This window comes from Bacillus rossius, chromosome 7 (assembly GCF_032445375.1).
Source record: "Bacillus rossius redtenbacheri isolate Brsri chromosome 7, Brsri_v3, whole genome shotgun sequence".
Lineage (NCBI taxonomy): Eukaryota > Metazoa > Arthropoda > Insecta > Phasmatodea > Bacillidae > Bacillus > Bacillus rossius.
The window spans coordinates 7,661,496-7,678,172 of record NC_086335.1 but is presented as its reverse complement, the minus strand read 5'-3'; the positions used below and the strand labels follow the sequence as shown (position 1 = coordinate 7,678,172).

Genomic DNA, 16,677 nt, shown 5'->3' with positions numbered 1-16,677 from the left:
AATTTTCTTCTTACAGGATTTTACAGGATATTTTATGGTCTAATACAGGATTTTATAACCATTCTTGGTGGCATCCCTTGTGTAGTGTACAACATTGAGTTTGTAATTATTATTAGTAGAGTTTCTTTCTTGTTTTGCAAATTGAGATACAGATATACCATGTTTTTTTTATCTAATCGTCCTTGACAGTAAGGTAATTGTAAATGTTCTGAAAAACTATTAGGTAGGCCTACAATTCCTATTAGCGTAACATGTCATCCATAGAGTTGAGTTTGTGTCATTTAGGAAGAAAAATATTTTGAAGTGCAGACATGCATTCCAACGTAAGAAATTTATAGGGTGCATTCCACTTTGGTACCAAATTATGAAAACTTCTGCTTCAACTTGCTTTTCTTTAACTTGTAGGCAGTTGGAAGTAATGGGGTATCCCCTAATTCAGTTTTCATATTCTTTTTTTAAGTATGTTGGTAATGTTACAACCAAATACATATTGTGTTTTCACTTTTTCTTATTTGCATATAGAGAAAGAAAACTCCCATACGGAATAGATTTTATTGCAACATGTATAGTTTTTAGGTAAAGGTCACTCAAGATACATAGTAAATCAATGTAAAACATTAATATAATGCATTATGTTGGATGGTAAAGTATATTTACAAGTTTTTGCCTTTTTTATGTTAAAGTTTTTTCATGGGTTTCTTGGTGTACGATCCCAGACCATTTCCGCGAGTAGTTTTTCAGAATAAACTCATTTGCCTCTATTCTGGTCAGTACTGTACTGTACATATTTACCTGTGTATGGGTCATACATTTTATGCAGATTTTTTGTTTAATAACATGTACTGCGATCCTTAAAATATTATATATTTTTCATTTTGGGTAAAAAATACGAGTAAAGATACACGTAAATACGAGTTACGAGTAAATATAAATTGTTTAATTAAAATAGTTCAGCAGTGCATGTAAAAATCATCATGAACTGCACAATTAAAATGTGTCTGCCACCTGTCGTTGTGCTGGTGTCTGGCCAGCCAGTGAGTAAGAAAAAGAATTTTGTTGGAGGGAGGGGGTTGTGAGGGTGTGTGGCTCTCCCTCCCTCAGCTTAAATGACCTTGAACTGGCACCAGGTACAATCACCACGTCTATCTCGACAGGTTTTTGTGACGAACCTCTATCAAAAAATTGTTTTTGGTGTGAGATTTCCCGTGCTTTCTACTGCAACATTCCATGTCAAAACAGTTGAAAAGGACCTTTTTTTGTATTGGAGGAACTGACAAAAAAATTGAGCAGTGTGCCATCTTTTCTCTCTTGGGGAAGGAGACGAGTAAAGAAAAATACAACAGTTGGGAAGGGAAACACGAGTAAAAAAAAATATACTATTCTTGGGCCATAAAGGATGATAATGGGAGAGATAAGAACCGTATGGCAATAAGTTGAGACATGGACCATAACGACTTCACTTGTATTCTACTGGAGATAGATTTATGGTGCGATTCATATTCGAGTGCGATCCTTATGGTGAAAATGATATATTTTTTTGCTCATAATTATAGATGGTACCCATATGCAGGGGTGTCCCTTGTGCGTGTAAATAAGGTGTATTTAATGTAATATTTATTAAATTTGAGTGTTGCATTTTGGGCTGGTTGAAATTAGATTTCATAAACTCCGTTGATATTTGAAGAAGTGTTCATAAATGTACTTGGGCGTGGGCCCTCCTACCAGATAAGTGCAAATGTTTATGGATATGTTGTTTGTTCCTGCAGATGATCATTGTTAAGCTAAATACCGTATTTACTTGCATAATGTCCGCAGTAATTTGGCTACATTTTTGACAAAAAAAATGGGGTGCGAACATTATGAGGTGAAGTCTGAAAAAAAAATTTTTTTCCTCAAAATTTTACATGTTTTGTGTAGAGTAAAAAAAAATTGTTCTCTCATAATTAGTTTACTAGTACCCTGATTTTACGTATGCTCACGGTTCCGCGGATTGCATTAGTAAAATCGCTGCTTCGTAAAATTGGCACCCTTCCCTCGGCCCAGTTGAAAAATATTAACGGCAGCACACTACTTCGCAGAGCGCTGGTGACTGGCGACCCTCCGCAGCGGACGTGAGAAATGTGACAGGTGTCGAGATAATTGGGTGCCTGCGATTGGTGGAAGACGCCACTCATTTTTTTTTTCTTCTCTCACTCGCGTGTGCGCTCTTACGTTCAGAAGCCGCAGCCAGCCTACACAAAATAAACGCTTTGCATGAAAAGATATTTTTTTAATCTTTCATTGAGTTGGCCACTAACGGCACGGGGCAGATGGCTAATGTCTGCATTAGCCAGCGCCGGCGAGCCTCCCTCCCTGTCCCTTGCCCACTGTGTGTATAAAAAAAGTTACCGGCAGACGTCTGTGCATGCGAGTCCCCTCCTGCCCTGCTTGACTGAAGCGGGGGAAGGAATGCAGAGCGTGGAAAAGCCTGAGCAGGAATTTTTAACAAAAACAAAGCAGAGCCTTGTCTTCCTGACATGTAAGAATTTATGTATGTCCATTCTGTTACAGCTGATGTTTTCTTTACGTTGCGTATCATATCTTACATGAAAACAAAATTAAAGCCTCTCAGCAAACGCGATGTTAGATAAACATGTTGCAAAATCCGGACGGTTTCACCACGCTACAAACCCTCTCAACGACCGTTCCGGAGAAATGAACAACTCAAGGTCAAAGCAGGGTTGACAGCATCAGTAAATTTCCATCCTGTTACTGTGCCTTTCAGGGGTGGCCAAGGTTGCTTTGTCTGGTGCGGACTTTATGCGGATTTTAAAAAATTCCATTTCAAGTATTTAAAAAGAAATGCGTGGACATTATGCGATTAAATACGGTAGGTTTGATGTGGATCTCATTTTGAAGCTAAGGTCATGGCAATCATTAAGCCTAAAAATTTTAGAACATAGAGAAAATTTTTATTACAGAATACTTAAAGCTTGTGGGATCTGAATATGTATTTTGGAAAAAAAAAGAAAAAAAATCAGTTTTTTATTTGTGAGCCAGCATTGATTTTAATTTTAATGGATGTGTGAGATAAATATTTTACATAATATTATGGGTGCACAAGTAGCATTTTTTATTGTCAAATCAATTCGTGCAAAAAAATAGAGGATTTTCGAGGCTAGTAGCCAGCATGTGTATTTATATTTTTTAAAATTTTTCTTTAAGCTCAACTAACAGAAAATAGTGATACAAAAGTACACACTGTAAATAGTACCTTATTATGTTTTTTAACTCACTATCATAGTGCTAACTGCATAACATATACATATACATTATTTATAATAACAAAATAATTGACTACTTTATATTGCCATGTATTGGTTGGTATTTGATATTTTACAACAAAAAAAATTGTAAGCAAGTAGTACCTATTAATAAAAAAATGAATAAACTCTTTTAAATTATATTACGAAGCACAAGGAACTTAAAAATATGTTTATCCAGTTGCATTGCAGTTAAAGACTTTAAATTTAGGATGTTAATTTGGAACATTGAAATGAAATCAATTTTTGACACCAACACTATCATTTTATTGCTGTTTTTAAATATTCAAGTTCATTATTGCCCTATACACTATATGCCCAGTACAGTAATAATCACATTGTATTTGTGAAAATATTGCTCTTACGCGTGGTAGGTTAAGTAGCATTGCAGTAATATTTAATTGTTCCAATGTATCTTGGGTAATTTATTGTAACTATGGTGCATATATGGTAGATATTGTGCTTCTATAATAACTATGGTGCTTCTACAGTGACTGTAGTTCTTTTTATAGTAACTATTGTGTTTGTGCGGTAACTATATAACTATGTGTTTCTATAGTAACTGTAGTTCTTTTAATGGTAATTCTTTTAGTCTTAACTATTATGTTTGTCCAGTAACTATGGTGCTTCGTCCGTGTTTATTCATCACTCATTCATTTGTCTTCACTTTATGTACGCCATTGTAATGTTCAGCTAGGGGGATGGTAAAATAGATTTGTATTTTGTACTTTCCGTTTATTTCTTTTCAATGACACACAGTAAAAATGTAATTTTTTTGAAAAGGATATTCATTCAAATCCCATTTTAAGAAACAATTGTTACTGCAGTGAATTCTTCAAAATTTTGAGTATGGCACTTGCATAGAATTTATATTTTTGTATTTGTAGTATAGGTTAACATAAACAAAATTATGATGTCATTGGGCTAAGTGACTGAAAATACGTCATAACAAAAATGAAATTTATAAATACAGTACCAGATTATGTAAAATCAACCACCACCATTGCCAGCAAATTTCAATACCAAATTATCTACATTGTTAATAATAATGAAACGGCGGTAGATAAGAGGTGACACATGCTGAAGTACTTAAATTATAACAAATACCTTTTTAATAACATCTTATCATGTTTCCTACTAAACTGTACTGTACGAGTTTTCACAATTACCAGGCATATAATCCTAGATTACTCCAGGTTTGTATTAATGTTGTTTCATGAATGTTTTATTATGTCCCTAGACCAAACAGTAAACTACTGAAATTTTTCTAGCTTGAAAATTAGGCTCGAGTTGAGTACTTGAAACTTGAGTACTCCTGCATCCCTACATAATATTGTTTATGAAGCACAAATGTTTACACACATAGTTTAATAATATTTTGTATATTCTTGTTTTTTGTTACTTTTTTAGATCGGATTATATCTCATTTTTATTTTTGTAACTATTAAAATGGGTTATGTTCCGGTAGTTTTGTTGAGATGTGTATGGAGCGTCAGTGTCAAGTTGTGTGTGCTGCTGTCTGCAGGAGGTGTTCCAGTGCATGCTGCGTAACCTGTTTGAGGAGTACAAGTTCTTCCCTCAGTACCCCGACAAGGAGCTGCACATAACTGCACAGTTGTTCGGTGGCATCATAGAGCGCGGCCTCGTCAGGTCAGCAACGTAACACTGCCATGCACTGAAGCAAACTATTTATTCATTTATTTTAAGTCTATACTGTAATATTCTATCGTGTGACTGACTGAGATTAAATAAAAGTAAATATGTGGGATCTATGGAACATTGTTTCGTTGATAATAATTAGGTCTCAAAAGAAAATCATCTAATTAAATAATCAATGTAATTGTATTTCTTATATTTATTCTCAAATAATCTTAGAGTAAATTTACGTAAATTTTAAATTAATAATCCATTAAGTAGACATATTATAGCAAATAAACAGAAAAAGGAAATAATTATTTTAAATCAAATTACATGCAAATTTACCTATCTCGATGACCCATTGATACTGATGAATTAGTCATCATTTAATTGTAAGTACGTGAGACTCTAAAATGATTAATATTTTTAATTTTTGAAGAAATATGCTCCGGCTTAGTTCAGGGGAGGGACAAAGGAGACACAGTTCTCCCAAGACTTCTGGTCTCGTCGTCGACCTCTTCAGGATACTCGTACCGTCTTGCTGCAGAACAAAAAAAACTAACTACGACCCAGGAGGAATACTACTGAAGACCACTCTTCTGGACATCTTTCAGGATGGGCAGAAAAGTCTGTATATAGGTTGTATCTCACCAGCGTCAACAGGAATCGCTGCATGCAGAAGATCGGTCGTCTTGAAGCACACAAATGCAGATTACGATTCCCTATAGCCCGTTTGGGGTAAAGTTGGACTGTCTTTACTGAATACTGACAGAAAAGCTAGCTAAATATGCGATCGCAGCGTCTCTTCTGGTCCTCTGCGCACAATTCCCGCATCCAGGAACTGCAGAACGCACGGGGAAATTCCGCTCGCTTAGCCGATCCAAATTTCCAGTCTCTCCTTTTTTATCACTCTCAAACAACCAAAAATGTCTGCCCAGCGAAACATACCAACTAGGAGGAATAAATCGACAAACTCTTTCTTTACCTGACGAGAATGCAAAACTTAAAGACTCTAGCTAATAGCGCCCATATGCTGAATCGGTCATAGACAGAACAATATATATGAATTAATTTTGATAAAGAAGAATAACATAACAAATATCGCTGACACCTAGTTACTTGTGGCGTATTTCTGGGTCATCGCACTCAGTATTACCATGCTATAAGACAAAATTTATACATATTCTTAGTTATACATTTAAAACTAAAGGTACATAAAAATTCTAACTGTAAATGTTGAATTTAGTCATCAAAAGTTTGTCTATCTTGCATATTTCTAGCACATCATCTTTAATAGCTTCGTAAACCTTGAAAAGTTTTGTGTTCTCAAAATGATTGAGTTCGGGAATAGTTTTCATTAGTGATCTTCTGACTGGTTAAGAATGATGTTCTTTGGGTTGAAGCACTTATTTAAAGTCATGAATACTGATGGAGAAGGGACATTGTTGTACATCATTACTATTAAAGTAGTTTGGTCTTCCTGTTTTGCAGTGGAATTTTTATTTGATTTCTTACAAACGTAACTCGGCATTTTCAGTATTTACACATTAGTGTAAGTGAATCGGAAGCATAAACACTGTCACTTTTAATTTTGTCAGCTTGGAGCCTTGTACTAACCACATTTTCATGCATTTTTTTTAATGGAGCAATTAACATTTAAGACTGTAAATATTGATAAGGTTTGTTATTTACAGTGCCTTTGTTAAAACCATAAGCAGGCAGTTATAAAAAAAAACAAGTTACATCGCTGCAGCATAAAAGATGTTCGTTTCCATGTAAAGGTATAAACAGAAGTAAGGTGTTGGGGGGGGGGGGGGGAGTTGGAGGAGGAGGAGGTTGGCATGTGTTGGTGAATGGAAGGGGTAGGGGACTACCATCACAGCAGGAACAAAGAGAGAAGAGGAAGGGAGAAGGATCCTGCAGCTCCATTAGTGCTCTCTCCCCCCTTTCCTTTTCAATGAAATTCTGGAAGTATTATTCCATGTCAACTGTCAACCAAGATGACTTTTCAAAGCAGTAATAAAAAAAAGTGTCCAAAACAGGCATAAGTAACACAGTTTAGAGGCAGTGCATGTAGTTTTTCAACTAAGCTCTTCCTACCCTCTGCTGGGATATAATACCACGATGGTTCTCAGTGTTTGGGAGAAGAGTTTCAGAACAGGAGCTCGGTAGGAAACTTAAAATTAGTTTGTGTAGAAATTTGTGAAAAACACAGAAAAATTAAGAAAATTTAATTTTGATCTTAAAACATTACAATTCTCGTTATTTTTTGAGTTTCACGATCACAATATTTTTCAGGTCCCTAGTTATGGGTCCCATATTGAGTGGAGAACATTTACTTGTTCCATGATACTGTTAGATAATGCAAAAATACAAATTATTTAAATCAAAAATATTAAAACATATTTTTGGTGTCCTTAATTTGTGTGCTTAACCTTCAAAAGTATTCCTATATCCATTTAAAATTGCAGTACTAATTTTTGTTAAATTGGTTGTGGCAATACTGTAAGTGTGTGCTGGTCTGTTTAGGTCAGCGTACTCATGAAATCACATCACAAACCATTCGCTCGTTCTTGAATAAACCTTTTTTTCCGTCCCGGAGTATACGTGACCTCGCTGTTGAACGCGCAGGTGGGTGAGCGTGGGCTTGTTGGGCATGTTGCAGCAGCTACATGGTGCTGGGGCTCGCGTTGCGCTGCGTGCTGGACGCACTCAAGAAGTCCAGCTCCAGCAAGATGTACTACTTCGGCATAGCCGCGCTGGACCGCTTCAAGTCGCGCCTCAAGGACTACCACAAGTACTGCGGCCACGTCGCCTCCATCGCGCACTTCAGCGAGTTCCCGCCTCACCTCGTGGAGGTGAGTCAGTGCACCTGCCCGGGTGAGCGTGACACCTTGCCAGTGTACCTTTCCTCCGAAGCAACGACGAGCAACAACTGACGCATGCGGCAAGGAGTACTTCAAGTGAAGCTACATGCTGCGACATGTAACAAATAACGGTGACGTATGCCACTTTTTGGGTCATGTTGCCAGACCCATGGGCCGCTGTTTGACAAAAATACAGCGCGTTGTACTGCAGCGTACTGGGTTTGAACTCCACCCAAAACGCCACAACTTTACCGCTCGAGAGATGAGCAAGAGAAATACTAGATTTGATTTAAGACGTGCATTATGTTATGCACAACAGAGTGAGGGATTAATAGTGTACTGAGTAACGAATAACAGGAGATTTCGCCCATTGCAACATTAGACGCTTTTACTGGTGTCTATTATGATATTTAAATTGATTACAATCAGGATTACACGATACATAGATGTCAATCAATACAATATAATAATATAAATATATGTGATTTAACAGGTACAACTCAGTTTATCTCCAACTAAATGCGCGCTACAAGTCTGCTTACATCAGATGGACTAGTTGTCAATTTAAATAAGTTGATTACACGCAATGAATAGTAACAGTAATATAGAAGTGTGTTGTCGAGTATACAGTCAGCCAAGAGTAATAGATTAGATTTGAGTAACAGACACAAAATAAGTTTACAATAACCATACTTATAAAAAAACTTTACACATGTCCCTAGTAATATACGTAATGATACTATAATATGCGAGCATCCCACTTAGGGCTATTTAACATGAGGCTAAATCAAACAAGACACATATATTACGTCCAACTTTTTTGGGACTCTAAAATACGACGTCGTAAATTGAAGCCGTAAGTACATATCTTAAGGTATCATTCAGAAGTTCTACTTTAAGTACGTTACATTGTAAATTACATGCCCCCAGGCCAGCGTAAGTAGTGCGTTAGAAAAAAACATTACGTGTCACAGAAAGAATCGGCCAAACGCCTAACATTGAATTTACGTGTGTTGGGCTCAACATAGCACCTATACTCGTAACGTACATCAAGGCAATGGCCTGTCCTAAGTTATACAAAATGGGGAAATTCAACGAGCATAAAACAAAATGCATAGCACCATAAAGGAAGGAATTTAGGTGCACAAAGTATACGCATTACAGTGAACGAAATTATAACAACCACGCGAATGTGGCCTGGTTAAACTAGTCATGGCAGACTAGGAACACAAGAGCTACCGTTAAGGGGCGATCACACTATCAACCCAACAAAATCGTTAACGCACCGAACCAAATTTTTACAAGGTGGTATCCGAATCAGAAAATTTGAAACAAGACAAGAAGTTAACCAGAAATTTTACATAGTAGACAGAGCCACCTTCTGTCGCAACGAAGTTAGATTATAAACCAAAAGTCGCCATGCTCACCGGATACCACGCCGCTCCTACGTCTAACAAACTAAATTACTACATAGAAGAGTACGCAAGTCCTGACTGATCCACCAAAGCGGATTATCTGAAAATTTTAAATATTAATACTCCACCCGAGAGACAGCTCTCCGGGGCTTAAATACCCTAGCACCCGGGTCGCCGCGCAAGCGCAGAGCTGATGAGGGAGGGAAGCAAGAAAGGGGAGGGAAGGCGGCGGGAGGCGGAGAGTGGAACGAAGAAGGAGGAGTAGGATGGTAGAGGCCGTGAAATTCACTTCAGTACGATGTTGCCATCATCCAAGGGGCAGTGGATGAGTGTGGCAGAAAATGGGCGACATGCAGTGGAATACATAGAAAAAAATAACCCTTAATTTGTCAAAGACTATCTTATGTCACCGGAGTTGAGGAGCAACAAAAGTGCTTCATACATAGACAGAAAAGTGAAAAGGGAAAAAATTAAAACTACTTACTATAAGTATGAATGTTCAGTAGATGAAATGAAAAAGAAAATCAAGATGTTGATGTGTGCATTTCATCAGGAACATGAAAGGATTACGAGCACCTTAATATGTTTGTCTTCCTCAAAGAAAACAGATTCCAAAGTAACAGGTAATCAAGATCCACCATCTTTGAAGTCACCAATATTGATGATTTAATTAAATCCACAAAGTCTTAATGTGACAAAGTTGAAGAACTTAAAAATGAAAATATCATTTTAAAAACCCTGCTGATTGATTCCAGAACTCAAACAGTTGAAATCAGACAAGAGCTGCTTTTAATTAAGTAATCTCTAATTTACAAGAACGATCAAGACATCACATATAGTCAGTCAAGTGTTAAAAAAAGTGCATAACAACAAGACAGCTGTTCGCATTGAAACATCCTCAACGTCTTGTAACTGCAACTCGACTCTGCAAAAAACCCATGAAGTCACAACCGTAAAAACGAACAACCTAAGTCCTGACAGTTAGGTTTTACTGTTGTACAATGCCAACGGGTGCATTGACACTAAACATTAACAAGTCTGTAAAAATAAATCCATCAAAGTAGGAATTAGGAACAACAGTTCTATGCTAAAAACTATGTATATCAAAACAAATTGTTAAGATGACAAAAGCACTCTTTTTCACTATATTTGAACTGGACATTCATGAAAAAGGAAATCAAAGACTACATATTGAATGAAATCAAGATGACCCAATCAGAGTAACAGAACTCTGTACTAAATTCAATAGCTATGCATCCTTTCATGTGTCTGTCTTAGAAGGTGACTTGACAGAATATATAATATAATATTTTGGCCAAATGATTGTCTCAAAAGCCTCTTTTATGGGAAATTACACCCAGATCAAATCGTTAGCAGTGTCTTGAACCCTTTTAGAAACTTCTCCCACTGCTACTGCCACTGCTGCTGCCTGTACTTCATTCCAGATGCCTGGAGGAGCAGCAGCTTATGTCCTCTATGCAGTCAGTTACAAAAGACTGGGTAGTTAATTATCAAAATTTTAGAGGACTTAGGACTATATGCAATGAATTTCAAGAAATGTTTGTAAACTCAAATGACAATGTCATTTGCCTCATGGAAGTTTGGTACGTATAATGAAACTTGATTTAATGAAAACAGCATTAATTCACATTACTTTAATGATCAGTCCTTATTTTTAAGACACTCTTCTTAGCGTAAAGAAAAGAGGTGGTGGTGTTTTAGTTGTTTTTAACAAATATAAATTCCTATTGGTTAAACAAATTGCCAATCCTAATTTTCTGGGGATTGAAGCTACCTGGCTAAGAATTAAAATCTCTTCTATTAACTTCAGCACTCTCGGTAATATTTATTTCCCTCCAAATACAACTACGACTACATACCTAGCCTATATTGAGTTTCTTGAAGATAAACTAGTCATCTGTCTAGACAATGTACTGGTACTTGGTGATTTCAATATTCCTGCTATTGACTGGTTTAACAAAAATATTGACATCATCTTGCGTCCCCACATCAAATCTAAGGTGCAATGTTTACTCAATTTTACTTCGTCTTGAATCAGTGCAATAATATTTGACCAATGCAAAATCTTTTAGATTTGTGTATACAAACTTTTCTCGATGTTCAATCACAAAATCTTTGGAAGTGCTCATCAGAGAAGAGATGTTTCATCCTGTATTAACAGTTAGCAAAGAGCTGCAAACCTCATATTACACCCATCAGTAATGACAATTATATGAAAAAATACATGTAAATCATGCACGATAAATTTTTCCTGGGGAATTATGACACACAAGATAAAACAAAGACAATAATATGCAAAAAAAAATGAAAAATATGCGCCTATGTATATGAATACAATGCAAATTAAGAATAAAAAACTATTTGAAGTATACAACCATCTGAATATGTAAGAAATGTCAATGATTATACTGGAAATTTTGAATCTTCAATTCAAAGTATTCAAAGTTAAACTTTTGAACAACTATCACATAATTTGCTTCTTTTATCCTGGTTAGATAAGAACTGTCTGGTAAAACAAAAAACAGCAGACAAACAAAAGAAATTGTAAACAATAAGACTGCTTTCCTTACTTTCGTTTCTTCAGATGTAGCGAAAAAGACAATATAGATTTATTGCTCGTCGTGGCTATAAAATGTTCATGTTTCTTGGATTCAATATGCCGTCTACAGTCATCCCTTCCACCATGTGCAATCGAAAAGACACACATGCATGGCGTTCCGAAACATTTGAAGACGACAAGCATGGCCATTCTTTTGAATAGTTAGGTCAAAAGTTATGAAGAATTGCGTTCTTTTCAACACCTTCCCCCCCCCCCCCCCCTCATACACATTTTTCTGTCACACGCTTCATTTCTACAACCGGCACTGAAGAACACAGAACACAACACTATTGAAAAACATAAAACATTTTCACGTCTGTAGACACGACAAAAACATTTTGATAAAAAAAATGGCTTTCAAGAAATAAATTAAAATAACACAGGTTAGCCAAATTACTAGGGTTCTGCGAATATTTGAAATTTCCGAATTCGAGTTCGAATTTTTTGATATTCGTTTCGTAAATTCGAATCAAATTCATTTTACAATAATTCGACTTGCAAAATCTGACCCGGGTACACTAATATAAGACATCCCCTTCCCCCATTTTTAAAAGAAATGTAAATGGGCGATTACATCTTCCACTTACAAAAAATTATACATCGAAACCCCTTATTTACGTTACCGTTATTTATGTTTTCACGTTAATTGAACCATTTTATTTCTGTCCCGTTTTAACCTCATTTGATGTAGGTAATGCAATGAATTCCTGTTGTTTACGACACACCTATTGCTTTACGCAGTTTACGCCGTTCGTTCTGATAAAACTGCTTACTAACTTAATTAATCCTATTACAAAGTAATCTGATGTGTAAATCATGTTTTAAAGACGTTTTTAAAAGTTAAAAACTTCATCTTTTACGTCTCGGGAGTTGCTTTATACAGCTTATAAAAACGTAAGCAGCGCCAGTTTGGTTGTGTTGATTCCTGTATTCCTGTATAGAGCGCGCGCACGTAGTCGAAAATTGATATTGATAGCTCGCAGACTGCATGCGCGCGCGCGCTCTGTCAATAACCGAGTTAATCCGCACGATTGTTATGCGTATAGTTACAAATCACGTTCTTGTTACGGGTTTATTTTTTTTACGTTGAATAAAATGGTTTTATTGCATCACTTATTAATTTAACTTATTTAGCTTGCTTTCGAAAAGTCTACTTTTTAAATAAACATACTTTCCATGAATAGGTTTTGTTTGTATGGATTTTTTAAATTTTTTTTTTGCATAATAATATTCTCCGTTCACTCTTACCTGAGTTTTGGAATAAACAAAGCCTCTTGTAAACAAACATTTTCATTGGCTGCCGGCCACCGCGCACTATATTCGTGCGCAAGAAATAGTCCCTACTCCTTGGTTACGTACCATTTGTAAGTATTTTTACACGGCCTTTTTTATAATAATTGTTATATAGCATCATAGCATTTCACCATTAATATCCAATACAGTTTAATGTGTCAGCAAGTATTTTCTTACAATTTTTTAGCAGATGCCGTGTGTACGGTGTACAGTTGATGCCCGGCGCAACAGTTGTATTTTGGATTCGCGCGCGCACGGTTTGTTATGGCTGACGCCGGACTGAGTTTTGTAAAGCACAGAATGGGAAAGCCTTTGAAAAGTGCACAGAAAACTGTTGTGTTGAATGTTTTTAAAACATTTTCAGACAAATATCCGGATTGTCGTGTGAACGATATCGTGGGTTTAACTGTGGAATTTACGGGTGTTTCGAAGAGCAGTGTGCTTTGTGCAAGGAAAGAATTACAGGACACTGGGACATTAACAATTCCCGGGAAGAAAAGGAAACTTAAGTATCCTGTTATCAAAACTTGTGATGATTTTGTGAAGACGGCTATTAGGCGTAAAGTGCATAGTTTTTTCTTCGCAAATGAACCACCTACGCTGAACAAAGTGCTACGGTGCTTCCTGTTATATTACTTCTCTGTTATTTTATTAGCACCGACTGTACTGAAGTTTGTGTGTTGCTACTAGTGCTTGGCGCGCAAGATGAATTCAGCCTATCACTTGCTGACGCGGCACAGTGATACGACTGTGTTTGTTTATTTCAAAACTCAGCTAAGAGTGAACCCACGGTCTTACCCCTAATTATAAACTTGATTTTAGAATAAAATGTGCTATGCTTAAGCTATAAAAACGATAAATTTTTTTTGTACAACTTCTTTATGCTGTGATATTTTTATTAATATTTTTATCCTTGAAAGTCAAACATGCTAAATAAGGTGGCAAGTGAGAGAGTTTTCTCTACAGCAGGCAACATAGTTACCAGCCGCAGAGAATTGTTGTTGCCGCACCATGTCGATGATCTCACCTTTCTCCATGACAATTTGAAATGATTTGCGTAGTGATTTATGTTAGTGCTATAGACATATATATATATATATATATATATTTAATTTTTGAGAATCTGGTTGTGCTTCTTCAAAATAGTCTCACTTTAATTTTAGTTACTTGATTTAAACTGTGAATTATGTGACAAGTTTTTTAAAGGTGGTATGTTAAAATTTTTTAATGATCTATGTTATTTTAATAAATATTCCCAAATTTGATTCGAAAAAAATTTGAAACTCGTGAATTTTTTTGAAATTCGATTTGAATTCGATTCGAACTGAAAAATCACAATTCGCGGATGTCTACAAATTACCGTACAAAAATTATTGTGATGTAAGTAGCCAACAAACGAAAAGTCCGAGAATATGTACTAGTTGTGTCATAACAACGGACGTAATACCATCCCATTATTATATTAAAAACACGAGAATTAATCTACTTATTTCGACAGTACATTCCTACACATACTAGTTCCATTATTAGTGCAACCACGTGATGTATTCGAACTGCGTTCACGAAACACGTACACCAGAAACAAAATTTTTTCCGTTACCATGCAGCACAAAGCCTTGTTTCCGTAATAAACCTGCATGTTCCGTAATTCCGTAATTCGGTGTTAAATCTGTAATAATTATGGAAAAATTCGTAATAGCTGGCAGCTCTGTAAAGCATATCCTTTGTTGTTTCCCCTACAGCTCTGATACATTCACTTTGTTAAAAAACTTTAAAAATGGTGACTTTCTTGGTATTTATAATTTATTTAAAAATCATGACTGGTCAAATTTTTTATAATTTAATCAGTGATTGGAAAAAGAAAATGAGTCCAAATTTGGCGAAAATGAACTGAGGTATACAAAATGTTCTATTTCTTTCTGCCTACAATATGGTGTGAAAAGGAAAAAAGTCCGTTACATAGTGCAACTGCTGTGGTTACATAAAAATATTGATGAATGGAAAAAAGAAAAATGTCCAGGACATATATCCTTGTTCCAATCAATAAACATGTACTGAAACAGTACCACAGTTTATCACTTGGCAGCGCCACATGTCAATAACTTTAAGGCAACTTAATTTTACATAAAATACAGTTTTCAGTACCTGCAACACCTTGTTACATTGTCTGTGATCTCTATGAACTTGCCTTCTTGTTCTGTTTGTTTTGCATGAAAGTATAAACACTGCAGCAAAGTAAAGTTATTCTGGTGTGTTTAATTATGAGTGCTAGTGAATCAGAATTTGAAGATCATAAGAGAAGAAAGAAAAGAAAAGAGGAAGTTAGCTAAAGCAAGAGGATTGCAGTACACAACATCAAAAGGGTTTCTTGTACATGCTAAAACCACTGGTACACCTTGTAGGTAAGCATATTACCATTGTTGTAATTTGTCTCAATTTCTTGAAGGGGTCTCCTTAGATAATTCAGTTTGGAGGTCACTGCACACCTAAGATATATGCGTATATTTGGGGAGTGTTTGGAAACAGCCTTTGTGTTAATGTGTAACATAGGCCTGTGCTTGCAAACTGCACACAGTTAAGAGCATTAGTTTGCTGTATATGTATAGATAAAATGGCCAGTATGGAAATATTTTATTTAAAGGAAGGTTTTAACTTGTGCAGCATTTATGAGGAGAGGGCAAGCTCATACACCAGGACATTAACATTTTTGTCTTTCTTTCCAGTTGTCGAAGGAAGTGTTTCAACAAATTCACAGAAGAACAACAAATAGCCATCATTTCGGATTTGTATGATGGAAAAACAAAAATGAGCAAGACTTGTACCTTTGTGAACTTATTGAATGCCTTCCAATCACAAGATGGAGAAACAGAAAAAAAGAACCAGCCTTTGTCAAAACTTCAGCTTTCAACTATTACGTTAAGAATGGATCACAAAGGATACATGTCTGTCGTAAGGCATTTCTAAGTTTACATTCAGTTGGTAATAAGGCTGTTCATCGCCTAACATCACTCTTGGCAAGTGGGAAGTCCCCTAAAGACAACAGAGGAAAACATCTTAATCGGGAAAATGTTTTAGGAAGTGAAGTGATTGCTGCCATTGATGACCATATCAAGTCTTTTCCCAAGCACTATACACATTACAGTGGGAAACCAGCCGTTTACCTGGATGCAGTTTTAACTGTAAAAAAAAATGTACGAACTTTTCTGTTGCAGGTATTCAAGTCTTCATGTTAAGTATGAGTTCTACCTAAAATACTTCAGGGAGAACTTTAACTATAGGTTTGGCCGTCCACAAGTAGATGTATGCTCTACATGTGAAGACCTTGGGGCCAAGTTGAAATCCACTTTTATCAATGAGACAGCGAAAAGGGTGGCAGCGGCAGAGTTACTCATTCATAAGAGACGTGCATCAAAATTTTACAGAAAACTTCAAGACATAACCAAGCTTTGTAAGGAAAGAGATGATGTAGTAGCCATTGTATTCGACTACACGCAGAACTTGCCTTTGCCATGTCTACCAGTTCAGGAGATGTTTTACTTGAG

General features: G+C 36.1%; 1 protein-coding gene across 3 annotated transcripts in view; it reads left to right on the top strand.

The window, feature by feature from the left end:
• Positions 1-16,677, top strand: part of LOC134533664 (CCR4-NOT transcription complex subunit 1) — a 238,302-nt gene that overhangs the window by 74,773 nt on the left and 146,852 nt on the right. For all 3 annotated transcript variants that reach the window (XM_063371211.1, XM_063371210.1, XM_063371209.1), the window contains exons 15-16: positions 4,828-4,952; positions 7,606-7,798. In XM_063371211.1, coding sequence (XP_063227281.1) covers positions 4,828-4,952; positions 7,606-7,798 — 318 coding nt within the window. The remainder of the gene's footprint in view (positions 1-4,827; positions 4,953-7,605; positions 7,799-16,677) is intronic.